Source organism: Arvicola amphibius, chromosome 2 (assembly GCF_903992535.2).
Source record: "Arvicola amphibius chromosome 2, mArvAmp1.2, whole genome shotgun sequence".
Lineage (NCBI taxonomy): Eukaryota > Metazoa > Chordata > Mammalia > Rodentia > Cricetidae > Arvicola > Arvicola amphibius.
The window spans coordinates 157206495-157226392 of record NC_052048.2 but is presented as its reverse complement, the minus strand read 5'-3'; the positions used below and the strand labels follow the sequence as shown (position 1 = coordinate 157226392).

The following is a 19898-nucleotide window of genomic DNA, read 5'->3' as shown; positions in this document are numbered from 1 at the left end:
TATCCATCTTCAGCATAAGTTTCTTGGCACAGAGGTGGTGGTTAATACAAATTCACAACTGATCAACGTGCAAAGAATTAAGAGTTCATGAGATGGAGTGCTCAGTCACAAATAGGACATTTTTATCATCACCCCTACCAAGCTTCAAGGACCATCACAGAAGAGAAGGCAGAAACATTTTTAAGAGTCAGAGGTTAGGGAGAATCAGAGTAAAAGCACTGTATTCTGGACAGGACAAGATACTGCACTCGTGAACTCACACTAGCTCTGAATGCCTGCACACAAGTCGCCAAGTCAGCCAGACGGCACACCTTTAGTTCCAGCACTGGGAAGGCAGAGGCAGGCTGATCTCTGAGTTCCAGGACAGCCTGGTCTACAGAGTGAGTTCCAGGACAGCCAGTGCTACAACACCAAAAAGAAAAAGAGAAGAATAAGCAAACTAATGTTCTAGCATAGGAGAGGGAGGGCTCATAAACCTCCTTGCAGGAGCTAATGATGTTGATGGCTTCTTGGGAGGGTAATTATGTATTCTTTAAGAAAATGGTCTCTGGCTGGTCAACTATACTCCAGTGGATGGCCTCACAACCATGAGAATATTAATAGTACAAACTGGACTCAGTAGGGCTATTTTTTTTTTTAAAAAAAAAAAAGAAAGTGATGAGGGTAGATCTGGGAAGAGTTATTAGAAAAAGTGGGAGGTTAAGGTGATCAAAATACTATAAGAGAGAAAAAGCTTGGTAATATTCAAGCACTTAAATAAAGCATTAATAGTGCAATGAAAGTTGACTGTAATAAAAGTCATTTACTGAAAAATATAAGGTACTCTCAAAAGGCTTTCTTTATATAAAGTGCAAGGCAAAATTAAAGACTGCTTTAATATGTAAGAAGAGTAGAAACTCTTAAGCAGGGTGAAACTGCAACCATAGCAGTTTAGTTTTATTGAACGATTTAATCCTGACCCTAAAGTTATGATACTGTATATCCATCTTAGAAGACAACTTTAAATGTAGTGGTTTATAATGTTTAACCCATTTTAATCTTCATAGAAATCAAATCAAAATAGCAAATGCACTGAGACTGAAAGACTTTAGGTGGCTTTTCTCCAATTTCAAAATATTCTAAATAATACTTTTTTTTTTTTTTTGGTTTTTCAAAACAGGGTTTCTCTGGAGCTTTGGAGCCTGTCCTGGAACTAGATCTTATAGACCCGGTTGGCCTCGAATTCACAGAAATCCACTTGCTTCTGCCTCCTGAATGCTGGGATTAAACGCATGTGCCACCACCACCCAGCTTAAAAATGATGTATTTTTTAAGCTGAGATTTGAAAATAGCCAAATATTATATACAAGTAGAGAATGTGCATGCCATTGGTTCACTATAGTTAAAAGACAAAACTGATAAAATTCCACTTATAAATAGATTTAGCTTTAGTAAATTTTAATAAGAGCTATTATCTTAGAAACTATAGGTTTAAATACAGTTTATTATGTATTACATGAATATTTAAATATTATCACTACCAAATTATATTTTATATTGTCTCATAATTACAAAGAATTATTTTTAAAAGAAATTAAAACTGGATAACTGAGAATAAGAAAAAAATGGGGGCCAGGCATAGCGATGTATACCTTTAAACCTAGCATCTGAGAAGCAAGAGCAGGCAGATTCCTATGACTTTGAGGCCATTCTAGTATACATGAGTTCCATGCCAGCTAAGGCTACATCATGAGACCCTGTCTCAAAAAAGAAAAATCCTATAGGAAGGGGATATGTAACTCTATCCAATCTAATGTATCATAATATTGATTATCTAACATAATTCTGACTAGTTTAGTTTTCTAGTCAGCATGTTCTAGGCATTTTACCAGCATCCTTTATTGGTCTGTCTTCCTTGGCACAAAAGTAAAGAAAAATTAGATCAATACATGATCCACTGTCATAGTTCATTTTTGTTGCAACAACAGAATATTAGAAACAGGATAATGTGTAACGAAAAGAGATTCATAGTTCATCAAGCTAGTAAATTCAAAGGCATGGTGCTAGCATGTGCTTGAGCTATAGATAAAAATACAACTGAGGGAACATCACAGAAAGAGGATGCAGCATGAATATAAGAGCTGGATAATTGGGCAGAGTGCTGTGAAACGCTTTCTTCAGGACATGACACATTGCATTCATTAATTCACAGCTGATGTGGTTATCTTCATAAGACCAAAATCTTAGCATAGGATGTTGAAGGAGATGCTCTCCAGGCCCCATCCCTTACTGTGGCGCGATTGGCTGTTGATGCCATTTTTCTCTGGCGGTGTGTGATCACTAGTTGGCTTCTCCGTTCCAGGATATGGACACATGGGCAGCCATGACTGGACTTAGTAGGTTATAAAAAAATAAAAAGAAGAAAAGAGGAAGAGATTGGGATGGAGATGTGATGAAAGAATACAGGGAGGTGGACAGGTGGGGTGGATATATTTCTTTATTAAAAAAGAATCAAAAATTAAAAAATTATATTAATGAAAACTACATCTGAGTTATTGCTGTGCAAATCAGCAAGGATTAAAATAATAATCTTCCTGAATCTTTTGTGAAAGAATCTACTTGAGAAGAAATTGAACCTAAAGTATGCAACCAAAGCAATTAGGACAGCTGGAATGTAGGAACTGTTCAGCTCGAATCTTTGAAAATGGACTGCAAGAGCATGTCCAAATAAATCAAACAAATACTGAACTACAGTAGAGTAAAACTAGTTACTACGGTATAGTAAAAGCAATGTTCTTCTTAACTCTTTAGGCCTGACTTTCTGGAATATGTAATTATGTAATGCCAAATTCTTTCTAAAGCCAGACATCAAGATAATAGCTTTAGATATGTTTTAATGTGTGCGTGTGTGCACGCACACATGTGTATGTGTATACACTTCTCATATTCAATTATACTTTTGTTGAGTTGGCTAAGTTTAGAAATGTATTTTCCTCTTAGTAGAAAGACAAAAATTAGTTTCTGCTCAGTCTAAAAAAGAAAGAACCTGAAATCCGAGCAGCCACCTGCACTCTACTAGCTTTGACCTATCCTTGCCCTCCACAGTAGCTCATCAGAGTCAATTCCAAAGACCACCCTAGAGAAACCCACAGCAGATTCCTCAAAAGGATCCAGAGACAGGAATCCAGGCATCTCTTTACAGGAAATGGTCGGTCAGGACACACAGACTTAATGATAGTGCTATATGACAAAGACATCACAGAATGAAGCCTTGCCAAGGAAGAGGCTAAAAGTGACTCTGAAGGGAAAAAGAATAATCCACTGGACAAGTCAAAAAAGAAGAGTCTTTTTAAAATACTGTTTATATTTTATTCAGAGAGAGAGAGTGTACAGAGGTCAGGAAATCTTACAGAAGTTGGTTCTGGCCTTCCACCACAAGATTTTCAGGGACTGAACTCACGTTTTCAGGATTGAGAGCAAGCATCTTTACTCTCAGAACCATTTCATCTGCACCTCAAAATTTTGAAGCAAGAAAAGAATGAACTGAATTATTATTATGGAAACTCTATGAAAGAATAATCAAATTATATCAACTTAAGATACAGTATAAATAGATATAACATGAAAATGTAAAATGAGATATGTGGGCTACTGCATTCTTATAGTTTCTGTAATTTTTTAAAACAACATAAAAAGCACTCTGGAAAAACTATAAAATTTCTTTTCTATTTGAACAGCAACAAAATGAATAAATTTCTGAAAATATCAGTCTGGCTAAACAAGTAAAAATTTGAAAATCTGTAGAAATGTAAGTCCAAGTATATTTTAGCATGGAACTTATAAATGAAAAGGTTCAATCACTTAAATTTACTTTGCTTCTAATAATAACAATTACAGATTAGCCGATTACAGCCTAATAATTGAACAGTTAAATCCACAGTAAACTATAGATGAGATGAAGGGAGAAAAGGTTTAGGAAAAGAATGACTGCTTAAAACCTTAGGGATATATGGCATCGTTTAGGTTGATCTACTGATGCCAAGCTTATAAACAGAAATCTGCACTAAAATATATGAAAACCCATCAATTTTCTCAACATAAAACAGACTAGTAAATTAAATATACCCTACAAGTTATTGTGTTATTTTCTCACAATAGTATCCTTAGGCACAGCAAAGGTGAACAGAATCATTGACTGGAAATACAAAACCTCACTTGTCTAGAGTAATCATAATGAAGGCTTCAGAAACAAGAAGGCACAAATGTTTATTCTAGCATTTAATTTAAAAAATATTGACACCAAAGAATCAAATATATAACTATGAAACAGCTTATCCAAAACTAAATGCTTCACTAGAGCTGATATAGCCAAAAACAGAAGAAAAGGTCCTGAGAAATAATGAACAAAGTGAAAACAAAATAAAGTGAAAAGAAACCTTCATCAAGGCTGGATGGGAGTTAAAAAAAAGAACAGATAAAACAGTAATTTGTGTTTGCATACACAGAACACATTCCATCCCAACAATTCTACCAATATTGTGCATAAAAGATTTCCAGGAAGCATTGGCAACGATTGAAAACAACTTGAAAATAAAGCAAAGGCACTAACTGCTAGAAGTATTTCCGAATAGCATCATTCTTTCGTCCTCTAAGCATAAAACTGTCATTCATCTTAATCAACAGTAGTCTAGGAAAGTAACTGACTGAACAATTGTTGAGTCAAGATGGCACTCCCCAGTAGATAGAAATGGAAGTTCTATCTACTTTAAAAATTCTAAGTTAAAAATTTAGCTTAAATAATAGAATAATATCATTCAATTCCAATGCCTCCCAACGTGAGTGAAATAATCAAGATTTTAGTTTGAGATACAACTTGTCATTAAAAATAAACATCAGAATAGGACAACTGTCATATAAACGTTGAGCACTGCCTCCAAACCACACCAACCTAATTATACAAAAAAGATAACAAAGTGATTGTCCCTTCTTCTCTCTCCCTTTCCAGGTGTTTTTCTTAATCCTTTCAATGATGTGTTGAGATAAGATAAGAAATAAACAAAGTATTAAGATCATTTAGGAATCACACTAAGATCTTTAGAACTCTGGTAGACTGGTCTTGTTTCTCTGAGGTTGCCATTACCTAAGATATCTCTAAACTTTTTTCAAGATGATTTTTCAATATTTTAATCAGAAACAGTTAAAGGTGCTTTGGTAGGTGTTTGCTAATCACTCTCAAATAAATATATTCCATCGAAGTCACTTGATCAACTTGATGAAGTGTCAGACATACTGACAATATACAACGGGGTTGTACCTGCCTATTTAACAAATCAAAAAAGAAAGAAGGACTATGAAGGAGAACTATTAAAGTAACTACAAAGATAACTACTGGTTCATCACCTTTCTTTAAGTTCTAAAGTATAGTTATGTGGGTTAGTACTAGTTGCTACTATTTGAAAAACCAGTGGCTTATCACAGTAACAGCCTAATGTGTGTCTTCCCGGCTGGCAGGCCGACTTCCTTCAGCTTACAGCTCGCCACTCATCTAGGCCTCGTCAGCGGCAGGAATCTCTCGGACCAGCTAGCACAAAAGGGAAGATCAAGAATGAGGAAGGTTGAACTAACATTTTTAAATCGAGAAGGATGAAATAAGTAATTTTTCTTGTTTAGAGTAAGGAGCAAGGCTATGGATGATAGTCTAGAAGGGGACTACAGGAAGAAATAACAGGATTTAGCAAAAACAAAAATCTTTACAACAGAAAGGTCTGGATTTATATTTGGAGACAATTTGAATCAAATTTCAAAGTCAGTCTCTCTGGCCTATCACCATAATTGGTCATTGCAAACAGATAATCTAACCTAATCAACACTATGTTCCTAATAACTTTCTTGGTTATTTTTTTAAAGTTTTATTCACCCCTAAAAGAGATTCATCATCATTGAGAACACCGTAAAAGAAAAGTTCTTCCAAAAAAGTTTAAAAAAAAATGTTAGGATACATAAGTATTTCCTCAATATGATCTCTTTAAGTAGGTTTGGAGAATGGTACACTTACCTCAAAGTTCTACGAATTTACAAGAGAAATGTGGCATGCCATTTCAAACAGATTATAACTATACACGTGTGTAGCATCTAATAGGGAAAAACTCTGCGAAGCAACATTAAAGCATAATATTGAAGTTAAATTTTCTGAGTAAGTTTAACAGTAGATTTAACTATAAAACACTTTTAAACAATCTTTTAATTGATTGTGCTTACTGCACATCTGCATCAAACATGCAGTTTACAAAACAACTTTCATGGGCCCGCTCTCTCCTTCTACCATGCGGGTCCACAAGACTGAACACGGGTTAGGCTCAGTGGCAGGCTTTTTTGCCTGCTGAGCCACCTCACTGGCCTATAAAACAGCTTGTGATAAACTAAAACCTCTTAGTAAGCAAGGAATTCAGTGCTATCATCTGTTCTAGGTTATAGAATTGGGAACGATTTGAAGACTAAAGTTCTGTTTTCAAATGCTTAATATCATCAATCTTACTGAAAGACCAGCACTTTCTATTCAAAAAGTACTATATTCATCATTCCCTCCTACTTTTAAGAGAACATTCATTCTCTTAGTACTCGTTGTTTTCATCTAAGTAGCACAAGGGAAAGAATATAATTAAATTAAGTCACACACATATAACAAGTCTCAATGTCCTTACATGGACCTAATCTATATGGGAAGTAGAAAAATATAAGATCTCCTGAGTAAATTGAGAGCATGGGGACATGGAAGACAGTTGGAGGGGAGGGGAGAGGAAGGGAGGAGAGCAGATAAAAATGTATAGCTCAATAAAATCAATTTTAAAAAGTTATAAGTAGTTGTCAACTCAAAAGAATCTTTAGTAAAATTTCAAACAAGCTGATACAACATTAAAACATTCAAATAGAAGAATATATATTTGGTGGGCAGTGACATACAAAAGTGACTAAATTCCTACTCTAAAAAAAACCCCTGACATTTTAAGTAAGAACACATGTTCCTTAAATAGCTTCAATGCAACAGAAAGACGTGTATATGGTGCTTAAATAACGTAGAAGAATAACAATTATCTCAACCTGAAAAAGTTGAGATTATTGGAAGGACTGCTTTGCAAAGAATTCAGAAGTTTTCAGCAAAAACACACATATATTAGAGAAAGGGTCATTCCTGAAAGAGACCATGAATCCAAGGCAAAGAGTTACAAAGAATACTAACATATCCTTAAGAAAACAAATATGTTTTTAAACAGTGAGTTCAAGCTAGTAGGAATACAAGTACAAAATGGATACATTAAGATGAATGAGTCTTTTACGCCAAGCTAAACATGGTGGACTTTATTTCTTATTAACCGTAACTAAGAAATCTTTTTACAAAAAAAAAAAAAAATCACATTTTTTTCTTCTAAAGAGAGACTATACTTAATTGTAGAAAAATAGCAAAATAAAAGTCTAATGGTAGGGAAAGACACGAGTACTAAGCAGTCTATAGTTCAACAGAAAATACTTGGGACCTATTGAAGGGACCTCTAGACCTCTAATAGACAAGGGAAAAAATATTCAGACCAAAGAGAATTCTGAGATGGAATAATATATAGTAATCAGAGGGAGAAATAAGATGGAAGGAAAAGCCAAGCTTTATGTAAAATAATAATAATCATCATCATCCAATACTCTAGGTCTGAACTCTACCAAGACCGTGTTCCACAGTGCCAACAAAGAAACCATTTAATCATTCCCACATCAAGTCTCTGAATAATCTAAACTTTAATCATTCAATATTCTGATCTTGATAACTGTATATCTAAATCATATCTCTGTACAAATAAATAATTAAAGCATAATTCAATTGTCCAACTATATATAGTTAAAATTTTATTAAATTATTTATTTTTCCAGTATCATAAAACAATACGAGTCCACTTTTTCAAAGCATCTAAACTGAACATTAATTTCCACGCTAAAAGAGTATAGTGTGTTCTACTCTGTGAAAACATAGGTGTAAGAAAAAAAAGCACTAACAAATCTTCTTTAAAAATATTTAGATTTTTAAGTTTGTAGAATATAGGGATATCAGTTTTAATCTGCTGTTAGCAAGTTCTACCTCTAAGAATGACCACTCTAGTCCACAGAAATGACACACATACTTTCTAAAGATTTACTTCTTGTGGTTGGTGTGTCCATCTGCTTATGGTTGCCTTCAGAAGCCAGACGAGGGGGTCAGAAAACCTGACACTGGAGTTACAAAGACATGGGCGCTAGGAATGTAACTCCTGTAACTGCAAGAGCAGCAGGCATTCAACTTCTGAGCCATTTCTCAAGCCCTAGACTTTTTACTTTAAATTCCTGCAGGGTCTCTTGCTCTGACTGGCTCTAACCCTCCTATTGCAGTCTCTGTAGCACTAATATTACCGGCATACATTGCCATGTCGAGCTTATAAGTACACTTTTCAAAGTTTGTTTCAATTTTGAAAGTAAAAACACAATTTTGAACTCACTAATTACAAAGGCTCTAACAGAAAAGTATGATGCATTTGTTAAGAATAATAAATAGTCAAGAAAGACAGCTCAATGGTGAAGAACATCTGAGTTTGATTCCCAGCACCCACATGCTAGCTTACAACTATCTGTAACTCCAGTCCCAGGGGATCTGACACCCTCTTCTGGCCTACATGGGCACCAAGAATTGTGTGGTGCAAGGATATACACATGCAGAACAAAATATCTATACACATAAAAAATAATACGTTTTAAAAAGTAATAAATTGTAGACAACCGTGAATTCAAATTGTGTTTAATGATTCAAACTGAAACTAATTTTTTTCTTCAAACCAAATCAACAAACCTATTTCTTATCAACTCTAACGTAAGCAGTTTAGTCCACAGGCTCAACATTTAAAGCATCCCTCCAGGAAAGAAACATAATTGTAATGACATAAGTAGTAAATTACCCCATAATCACAGGGAAGAACTTCAAAACTCTGTCTAGTTGGGTCTCCACTGATTTTATGTTGTGTGAGTGGGAAAAATTTAAGTCATACCACTTGTATACTAAAATTAAAGTACCACAAAAAAAAGACGATCATAAACCTCTATGTGGACAGAATATCGGGAACTTTTCATTATCTGGTGATTGTTGAGAAAGGAGTGTGATCTTCAAAGCACACAGACACATGTGTGCAATCCCATTCTCCTCTCCTATTCCCTCCTCTCTATGCCCAACCTCGGAAGCTTCATGTTAAAAATAAAAGCATGCATTCCTACAAACGTTTACTCGTTGTTTTGTCTTCCTGACAGTGATAAGAATACATGGGTTTCTACAAGTTTTTCCCAAGGAAGGAAGGCTACTCCCTAAGGCTGCTTAGGAACAGCATTAGGAAATTTAAAAAGGAGTAATGCCACTTTGTTTGTTTGTTTGATAAGGACACCATATTCTAGAACAGAGCTTGGAATATTTACCTAAAATAAACACATCTGTTCACAAGAAGAGTAAAAAACAGTTAGTACAAAAGTTCTTTCCTCTTGAGGAGTTATTTGAATACCAAATTTCTAAGAACTTTAAAACTCAAAGCAGGGACGTAATGGAAATGATATATTCATATTCATTTAGAACAGCTAATACTTGGGTATTAGCTAATTTTGCTAAATGTCAGAACAGTTAATCAGCAAAGAGAAATTATGCTAGTCAGTAATATGTTTTAAGAACCTCAGATAAAGCCGGGCGATGGTGGCACACGCCTTTAATCCCAGCACTTGGGAGGCAGAGGCAGGCGGATCTCTGAGTTCGAGACCAGACTGGTCTACAAGAGCTAGTTCCAGGCTCCAAAGCCACAGAGAAACTCTGTCTCGAAAAATCAAAAGATCCTCAGATAAACCTTGTGTGACTGACTTCTTAAATAGTTTGTGCAAATAACATTTTGGTAAATTAAATTATTTTGCTTACACACAAGTAAAGCAAATAACCACCTGAAAACCTGCCTGACAATTTAAGTTTTCATCATAATATACACAAATTAATATATAACTCACATTCTCCTTACCTGAGTTTTTAGATATATTACATTTCAATTTCTAACTGAAAGAGCACACTGATTTGGGAGTGTTAAATTACTGGAAATATAATAAATTTGGTGCTTATTCCATAGAATCTCAATAGATAAAAATCCACTTGGCAGAATTCTAAATGATTGCTAAATAATAAAAAAAAAATTAGTCTTCCCCAGGAATGAGCACCCTAACTGGCTATCCAATAACAGGTGCTCAACCCTGAAATCATATGCATATAAGCAATATTAAATGTACTTGGTAAGTTGTATTTATATCGTTATGTATTTCTATATACACAAGTGTTATGTTTGTAATAATCAATAAAAGGAAAACAAGCCATGAATTTGAGAAAGAGTGGAGGTGGAAAGACATGGAAGGGGTTGAAAGAACGGGGCCAAAAAGAAAATTAGTATATGTATCAAAAAACTACAAAAAAAAAGTTTATCTTTGTATTTCAGACTTTTGGTTTCTTCGGGAATTGTCTCAAGGTCAAGGTCCATTTAAGTAATGGTTCGTGTTAGTCTTTTAAGTGACTTTGTAAGCGACTACTTTAAAGTCATTTTAGTACATTTCACACTCTATATATCTACAACTAAAAACATGTATAGTTGTGTCTAAACACTGTATGTTATACAAAAAAACCCAACCTCACTCTGTATTATGTCTTTCTAAAAATAAACACTTGTGTAAAATTCATTTTTGTTCCAACTATTTCTACAGCCAAATGCTAGCTCCTTCGACATTATACAAAGATACAAACCCATGTTTTTTCAAGCTTAACCACAGCCACTGAATGTCAGGCTCAAAACAAAGACCAAAAACAGCTAATTATATGAAAGGGGCAGCATAAACATAATCTATTAAGGTTAATCTATCACATATCTTCATGTCCTTATCATCATTCTTCAGTGATTTCACTCCAGGGTATACATACTTGTCTCTTAGTGTACATATATGTGTATTTATATAGTTCAAGCAGAATCTCTGTAAATCCTGTATGTGAATTTTAACTAATATTTACTGTAAGGTCTGTTAAGTATTAGATACCACGCTACACACTGTAATGCTAAAAATAACAGGTGTATTAGGTAAAGCACACATATCCACAAGAATTACCTTGCATACAGAGATACAGAAAAGTCATAACCATAGCTAAACTGCCAAGGAGTTGCAAACAGCTACATAATTATTTTATTTAATTATATTTCATATAAATAATATAATTATGTGGAATAATAATGTGGATCAAACATACAAAGATTTATAAACTATACTGTATATTTACCTTCTTTTTACATTTTTAGGAGTGGAGTATTTTTAATGAATATAAAACAATAGTTTACTTCATCAATTTCTGTATCTTCCTATTTCCTAAATTCCTATTTAAAATTTCAGATGACTTACATGATTATATTCAATGGCCATACCATTTTCTTCAATACTCTTTCTGCAACGTTGGAAAAGAATGGTACACAAAATATGGTTTACCAAGCATCTGTTTATTCTTTCATATATTAGGTGTAAAATTTAATCCTTAATTAATAGTTATCTTCATAAAGATGATAACTTTTGGTCACACAGCTTAAGAAGTGAAAACACAGCAATCATCTTAAAGATGAACATAAGCAATGAGCAAAGGTGAAGGCTCTAATGCTAATATTACTTTAAAATAAAAACTACAAGGGAATAAAAATAAAATATATAAATTCTGAGTATAAGAAATGAAAATAAGTCACTGAGCACTCAACTAAGACAGCACATAAATGGTACTATAGAAAAAGGCTTATACCTCCCCTTCTTACTCAGTAGCAGCAGGTATTTTAGTCAAAGCCAAGCCATGTTCATTTCAACAGTCAAAAGGCATCATTAAATATTGCTACACATTCTACAACACTACACAAGAAACCACGTTCAAAATCAAATCAGACTTCTATAGCAAAGTGCAAGTGTGTCTGGAGCACATCAGGGCCAGCGACATCACCCTAAGTCAAACTCCAGAAAAACATTATGTATATGCAATGACATGCAGTAGATCCAGAAATATTACAGAAGCCACTGGATGAAGCTATTCTCAGTTTTAAAAATAAAAGAAAAATTATATCAACAGAGTGGTAACTTTAAAGTAACCCTCTGGGCCACTCCACTGTTCAGACATTTGAAAGAATGCTTTGTAAATGTACAAGTATAGTCAGATACTAAAGATTCTTAGGAAGAGCAGAGTGGGTATGGTCCAGCACCCAGCAATCCAGTAACTCGGGAACTTGAATCAGGAAGCTGGCCAGCTTGAGCTACTCTAAACTATACATGGTGACCCTGTCAATTAAATATTCTCTTAATAAGTGTATTAGCTTATGGTTTTTCTAAGAGTCAAAAAGGTAAAAATCAGCTGATGAACTCTTCAAAAAGTTTCCCCATGACCATACTGGATAAATAAGAAAATATTACTTATTACTATTAGATGTTGGTGGTTTTGACCTTCAGCAAGACAGCAAGTAGCAGTGCTTTTTAGTTTTCTGTTATGAAATACTGCTTCATGACTGGTGAATTACTTAATTCCAGTAACTTGGCAGACAATCTTGAACACTAACCTTGCCAAACTACTATGGTTTTCACTATCTTCAACTCCTTCTTAATTTGGACAAGTCATAATTAAGGTGCAACACGGTAGTACTCCGTTAAATTATATATGTGGGGTTCAAAGTCACATTGCAAGCGCAGCTGTTGGCTCCCAGGAAGGCTGATTCAAGCTACTGAGACAATTACTTGAGACCAGTACCTGCTTAGCAATTCCTTAGGCATTAGTCAAGTCAGATCACCACCATTTATAACTAATCTAAACATCTGTGAAAGGAGAAAAGCATTCTGCACAATATAATGTGACTCAAGAGACAGCACAGATTCTTGTTATATGTAAATGCGACCAGCTACAACTTCATAACCCTGAGCCCCAGGAACAAGGTACAATCTCTGTCTTCTCCATGTGCTTGTGTTAGTGCCCCCTCCCCTGTAAGAAGCAAGCAGAGAAAGTGGCTATCCTTCCATATTCTATTTTAGTTACATTCACCAAACCTCTTTTATAAGTGCATGTCCCAGCACTAAGGAAGAGTGCCATGGAAACACAAAAGAAAATCCATTTCTTTGTCATTCTTTTAGCTAGAAAAATCCCAGCAGTTCATCAACTGTGGAGTCAACACTTAATCTAGAATTAAAAGAACAGAATTCTACACCCATTTTATTGCTGAATTTCAAAGTATACGTAGCTTGCCAAATAGTCACCCTCAAATGTTTCTTCCTCTCTATCTACAGCAGCCAGAAACAGGATAATACAAAGGAAGTCACCAAGTATTCATGAACTTGCCGCCTCCTGCTATTGGCCTCAGCATTATTCACGAAGACCACAGTGATAAAGGTATCAGTCATATCTGTTTCTATAAAAACGAGATTTGCGGTAGGTATTTTTCTATAATTTGCAGAATAAATGAAAATATTTTCTAAACTGTCAGAAAAAAATTAATTAGGTTCTGGTCATTTCTAGGGGTCCAGATAAAGGGTAAGGGAAAGTTTGATAGTTTTGGTCATTCATCAATTCCCCAGACTTTTATCAGTAAATGAGTAGTATTCTCTTTCTTCAATTTAATTTTAGCAGACCAATTAAGAGACCATACATTAGATCAGCTCAACTTTTTTTAAAATAAATAATATGTTGGACACAAAGAAAGGCTGTCAAAGACTTGGTTTCTTAGACATTTAACAGGCGACCAGAAATACATACTGAAGACAAACAACAACACACCAGGCACGGGTCCAGGACAGGAGCTATAGGAAAGCCTATCTGGGTGGGGTATGAGAATTCTAAGCTCTGGAAAGAAAACTGAACTAAATTAAAACCCAGAGTCGCTGGCCATATACACTTGACACGGTATTAGCTGCAAGTCAAAGTTTTGATAAAACTGAACTGTATATATATTTTTTAATTTCAGACTTAATTTGAATGTTGTCTTTTGTTTACATTCATTTAATTTGTGACATGAAGCTAAGCTTTATTTCTTTAGTTCAAATGTAGCCCACATTAGCACAAATAAAATAATCAAAAGAATGCCATTACCTTTCAATATTTCTCCAATGTAAAAAAAAAGTCATCCAAAAATGTAAACCAGAATCAATTAATTATTCTTTTGTAAAAAGTATTCCAATTAATAAAATGATTTTCAATTCAATAACCACACATAAAACTTTATATATAGTTAAAAGTCATTAATCTACTTTAGACACCTTAGGTATTCAGAGTAAAGTGTTTGGGAAAAATACAATCTTTGAACATAAAGTAGATTGATTAAATAACTTCTGCTACTCACACAACTGATTTTGACATCTTATGCATCATAAAGTAACTGGCAGGGAGAGAAAATATCAGAGCCATTAATTAACACTATTTAGTTCAATTCTAAGAGATTAAAAATCTTCCCCCAAATCAGAATTTGGAATCTTGGAAACTTATAGCATAGTATACTTTCACTCTATTCAGGAAAGTTTAGAAGTAAGTTCCTATAAGTACTCTGGGAAAGTATATTTTAAATGGGGAAAGAGGTGCAGAGAACCTCAATCTCTAAGAATTTTAGCCAGATATTTAACTTTCAAAAAGGAAATTGAAGAATATTTCTAACAGAGAAAAACTTATCAAAATGTTTGTATTTCACAACTAAAGACAGTATCAAAATGACTCTAGGCCGGGCAGTGGTGGCACACGCCTTAAATCCCAGCACTTGGGAGGCAGAGGCAGGTGGATCTCTGTGAGTTAGAGGCTAGCCTGGTGCTACAGTTAAACATTCTATGCTTATTGGCTTTGTATTATCTTTTAATAATAGGCATAATTTCTTTATGTATAAGACAAGATTTTTCAAGATTCCTGAGGAAAATACATCTGATCAAATTTCACTGTAGGGTTGCCAATCTCTTAGGAGTATGAGGCCTAAATAAATCTGGAAGGTTAAATAAAAGATTAACACACTATTTTTCATAGAAGGAACTAGTAAGTTACAGGATCGTCAGAACTTTTGTTACTAGATTTGGTAAAATAAACATAAGCAGGATTTTCCAACTAGCGTACTCTAATACAATAATTTTAATTTTTTTATAACCTATAACTATTTAATGGTGGATATTTACACACACAACACACACACATGTGCGTGAGATTTCCATTTGCTACCTACTATCTTTATACCTTTGTGTTTAGTGTTTAAATCCATGGTTTCTGTCCGCAGCCACTTTAGGTTTTCTTTAGATCACTAGTTTTAACTCTAGCACTGCGTTTTAGTCTCATTTGAATTGTTCTACTTATCTCAAAGGTAGAGTTTGTTATTACCATGACAAAAAATAACTATTAGCATAATACTTTATGATTTTACATCTATTACAAACACATCACAGGGAGCCAAATGATGCATTCAGTAGCTTGTCATTCACCACTTCAAACCCTTCAGAACCAAACAAGGGGAAGGATGACATTTTGCTAATAGTAGAAGAACAGAAATGAACATAAATAATAAACCTTGAAGTTTTACAACACCCTGAAAAGAAAAACATACAAAATGAGGATGATCCAGGAACAACAACAAAAAACAACTTTCAATTCGTAAATTTCCATGTTTTTTAAATAAAGCATGATGTTAGCAGGTCTATGCATCTTCTGTTAACTGTAACTTAAGTTACCTAAAGCTATGGTCCAAAAATAAAGGGAATTATTATCTTTCTGCTGGATCTTATATATTAATGTGATAAATTTTAAAACTGATCGTTTCTATTTACAGAATTCAGCTTTTCCTCAGCTTTCTAAGTATCAACTTTATTGCTCTAGCCTTAACCCCATAAATATGCATGCTAAGAGTGTATATGAGAAAAATACTGACATTATGTGTTCAAAATTCTGTTCACATTTCTTGATAAAAGAATCAGAAAACTTAAGTTTCTCTATTTTCCTCCATAATCAGACAAAATATGAATAAAATTCTGAATGTTTAGTCATCACCTACAACCCAAATGCCCATAGCTTTTAAAGCTTTCTATAAACAACGTATCTACATGAAATACATACCCCTTCTACACCATCTACTTAAATATTTTTTGTGTAGTTTCAAAGTATAGTACAATGTCTATCCCCACACCTTAAAATGTGCAGAAAAGGGAAGGACAGAAGAGCCGAGGAAGGAACGGAGCATGCTGTTGTTTTTCATTCATGCAGCAGAGTGATGTCAGTGTCTGCAGCCACAGAACAGCAGCAGGCGCTTTGGTCAGTGGAAACTAAAACCCACTGAAGTCAGAACCTTAGTGAATTCAAAAGAAACTAATTGAAATTTCAAGTCACAGGATAGATTTTTAAGCAGCTAAACAGATAGAACCTATTAGTTATATGTTGTAGTTTCAATAAGGATGGAGAGAAACAAGGCAGAATGTGAACAAGTAACATAGGGCAATACAACCAAGGAACCAGAAGCACAAGAGCCTGTATTCAAAAATCCCTTCAGTGCGAGAAACTGACAGAAACACCTGATGTTATAAACAGCAGAAAAGGCCCTTCAATTCCCAGCACAAGCTTTGACCCTGCAAATCTGCCTATGGCACAACCGGACTCAGAACTAAGTGTTTTCATCATGATTGCATTAAAATTGCATTAAACTCTGATGTGCCATTCTACAACAAAGAGTAGAATTCAAGCCTGATCACAAATTTCATTAAAACTACTTCATGATGGGGCATGTAATTCTTAAGCAATTAGGGCTTTTGAGGGATGTAGAAAAACAAGTTGTACTATTATCTATGGTGAGATGTTACTGTTTATCAACAAAAGGTGGCCATTATACTGATGCAGCAATTGCCAAAACTTCTCTAACTCTGCCCACAAAATCCTCTGCACACAATCTACAATTCTTATTTTTTTACATTGTTCTCTGAAAGAAAATCCCCAAACTCCATTAACGAACCGTTAAAGCCAAATCACTGAAAAATGTCTATGACTGCTGCCTTCTTTTCTTCTGGAACCTCTCATTTAACGCAGCCCCAGAAACTGTGCAAGGCAGTTGCATATGGCATTAATCTGTTAGAAAATGGTGGACTTTTCTATAAAATACAGCCAGAGATGTGTGTTCAGTTGTGGTCATTATTAGGGCGATCACGTTGTTTTCATTCATTCATTCAGGATTTGCTGGAGGATGTCAGTTTCTGCAGCAGCTGGCTTGACCTGGGGGAGTAGTGGGGGAGCAAATTCCTCCCGGCATACAGATTACAGGATGTGCTTCTTGTGCTCCTGCACTTATTCCATGGCACTTCATCCTACACAGGGGCTTACCATCAAATGCTCTAAAGCAAGTGCTTTAGCAACACGCTAATTACAGGTCTAAATAAAGCAAAAATACCTAAACATTGATCTACCTTATTGCAATCACTTTCTCCAACTCTAAACACTTTAGAACGTCCATCTTATGCAAAAATTCCACATACCATCTAAACATTGTATGGAGCTTGGTAATATTTTCCTTCTGAGTAGGTTTTGTTGTTGTTGTCTTACCCTACTCCCTATGATTCCTTCCTTCCACAAGGTAGCCGCAGCAACTGCAGCTCTAGGCTGGTATTTCAGAATGTTAGTACTTGACTCTCCCTTATGGCCTTACGTCCCTGTTATGCCTAATTTTCTTCTCTCCCCCAGGAATCAACTAGATCATGCACTATGTCCCTCGGCATAAACAAAACCAAATCCAAACAGAAAACATTAAGGAGAGTCCACAGCATCCATCCACTCACCATTACCTTTGACGCATAACAAAAAAGAAACTTGAGAGCCCTACACAGTTCAGCTGAACTGCTAAGTACACTTAAGGATGGAAGGAAAAAGTAAACACACTCCGCAAACAGGCTTAAAGAAATTCTCTATGAAAATCACCTTTGAGGCATTAAGCCTTTTGTAGTGTAGTAGCGATCTGATGCATGGCTATATAACACAGAGGAGAGGGTGGGTTGACCCTACACACTTCAACTGTCTCTTTTCCACATGCAAAGAATAGCCTGCGCCGTAACTAACGCCATCAATCCTCCAAAACACAAAACAAGCAACGCATACTACAGAGTAGAACTTCGTGGGAAAGCACAAAGGCTGCAGAGATTCCTAGTACCACCTTATCCGCCGCTAGAGAGTTTGTGTGCCTGTTTAAGGGTTTTACCGAGCAACTCCTTCCCCGGCTACAAACACAGAAAGCTAAGAAGCTATTAAACCGAAACACTTCTTGCAGACCAGGGATGCAAGATAAAATCGGAGGGGCGGTGTGAGGGTCAGATTAAAGTTGATTTTCAGGTCGCTCCTCCAAGCCCTGCAGCGACCTCAGGGGGGTGAGATTTCCAAAGCCACTTTCACACCTTCGGTAATGCACTAGCAAACAGAAGCCCGGTGAGGCTGAAGTTTCCACGCAGGGCACCGTCGGGGAGACGCAGCCCGGGAGGACGGGAGGGTTGGGCTCGCTACCTCTGCACACGGGCGAGCCGGGACTCCGTCTCTCAGGTGAGCTGCTCCTCCGCTGGCTCTCGGGGGACCGTCTCGGGCGGCCCTTGGCGCGAGGCGCCTGCTCGGCCGGGGCAGCGACCGGCGGTGGAGTCGGGCTAGACGGGCTGGGGCCGCGGGCCGCGCCGGACCCGGGGAGACCGGCGAGCGTGGCGGCGGCGGCGGCGGCAGCCGGGCGCGTGGGGCTGTGCTGGCTGCCCCGCAGGAGCTGGTAGGGCACGGTGGCGCGGATGGGCTGCAGCAGCCGACCGGCTCCCGCAGCGGGGGCGCAGCTCCCGGCCGGTCCCGTCCCGCTGCCGGCAGCGGCGGGCGGGGAGCCAGCGGTGCTGCGCCGCATCCTCTGCGGAGCGGGGTGTGGGGTCTGAGAGGAACTGGAGGACGCGGTGGACATGGTGGCTCCGCGGGCCGGCAGGCGGGCGAGCGCGCGAGCGTGTGAGAGCCGGCGCCGCGGTGCGTGCGATGTGTACGGGGGAGGGGAGGCGAGGGGCGGAGCCGCGGGGCTCCTTTTCCGACGCGCACCCCGCCGCCGAGGGGGAGGGGACGCCGCGACGGCCAACGTCCAACGGCCCCAACCGCCCGGCGGTGCTCGGCGGGGCGCTCACGGCCCGGCCCGCGTCGAGCCCATGGCCGCCGCCGCCCCGGGCATCGCGCTGACAGGGCACTCGCCGGGTTCCCGCGGCTCCTCAGCCCCCGCAAGGGGTCGCCCGCGCGAGAGGACCCGGCGGCCGCGGGTGGCGCCGCGACTCTGGCCTCCGAGGAGAGAAAAGGGCCTCGAGGCGCCTCGCGCTGCGCGAAGCCCGCGCCACCGCAAACGCCGCTGCCGCTGCCGCTGCCGCCGCCGCCGCCGCCACCTCGACCCGCTTCTCACTCGGAATGGCAACTAATCCTGGGCTGGCGCCCCGCCCCCGGCCCCGCCTCCGGGCGGTCCGGACCCGGCTCCTGCCGCTGCGAGCGCCCCGATTGGCCGCGCTAACCGCCCCCAGGATTCCAGGCATTGGCTGTGCATTCGGAGTGAGAGGAGAGGTGACCAATTACAGTTCAGAGTTTCCGCTCTAGGGGCGGGGCGTGGGAGGGGATGAGAGAGGCGGGGTTGTGTGCCGAAGGAGGGACAGAAGAGTTGACAGCCTTTGAGGTGAGACTAGAAAAGTGGGTCCATGGGTGTCCTGTGCGTGCTCCGACGCCCACAGACACGCGCACGCTGCGATAAGCAGGTTGTAAGTGCTCCACCCTCCTGTGCCGTCCACAACCTGAGGCTGAGGACGCTGGAGGCAAACACACCTGCATCCGGTGTGATGCGTTAGTTTCA

At 37.9% G+C, this 19898-nt stretch overlaps 1 protein-coding gene across 2 annotated transcripts in view; it reads right to left on the bottom strand.

Annotated features, from left to right (window-relative positions):
- The window catches only part of Glcci1 (glucocorticoid induced 1), an 84677-nt gene extending 65694 nt beyond the window's left edge, over window positions 1-18983 (bottom strand). Inside the window, exon 1 of one of the 2 annotated variants that reach the window (XM_038319661.1) lies at window positions 18557-18983. In XM_038319661.1, coding sequence (XP_038175589.1) covers window positions 18557-18983 — 427 coding nt within the window. Of the gene's footprint in view, window positions 1-18450; window positions 18522-18556 lie in introns of those variants that run through there. The other variant, XM_038319662.1, reaches the window with a different exon arrangement.
- Between the last annotated feature and the right edge of the window lie 915 nt (window positions 18984-19898).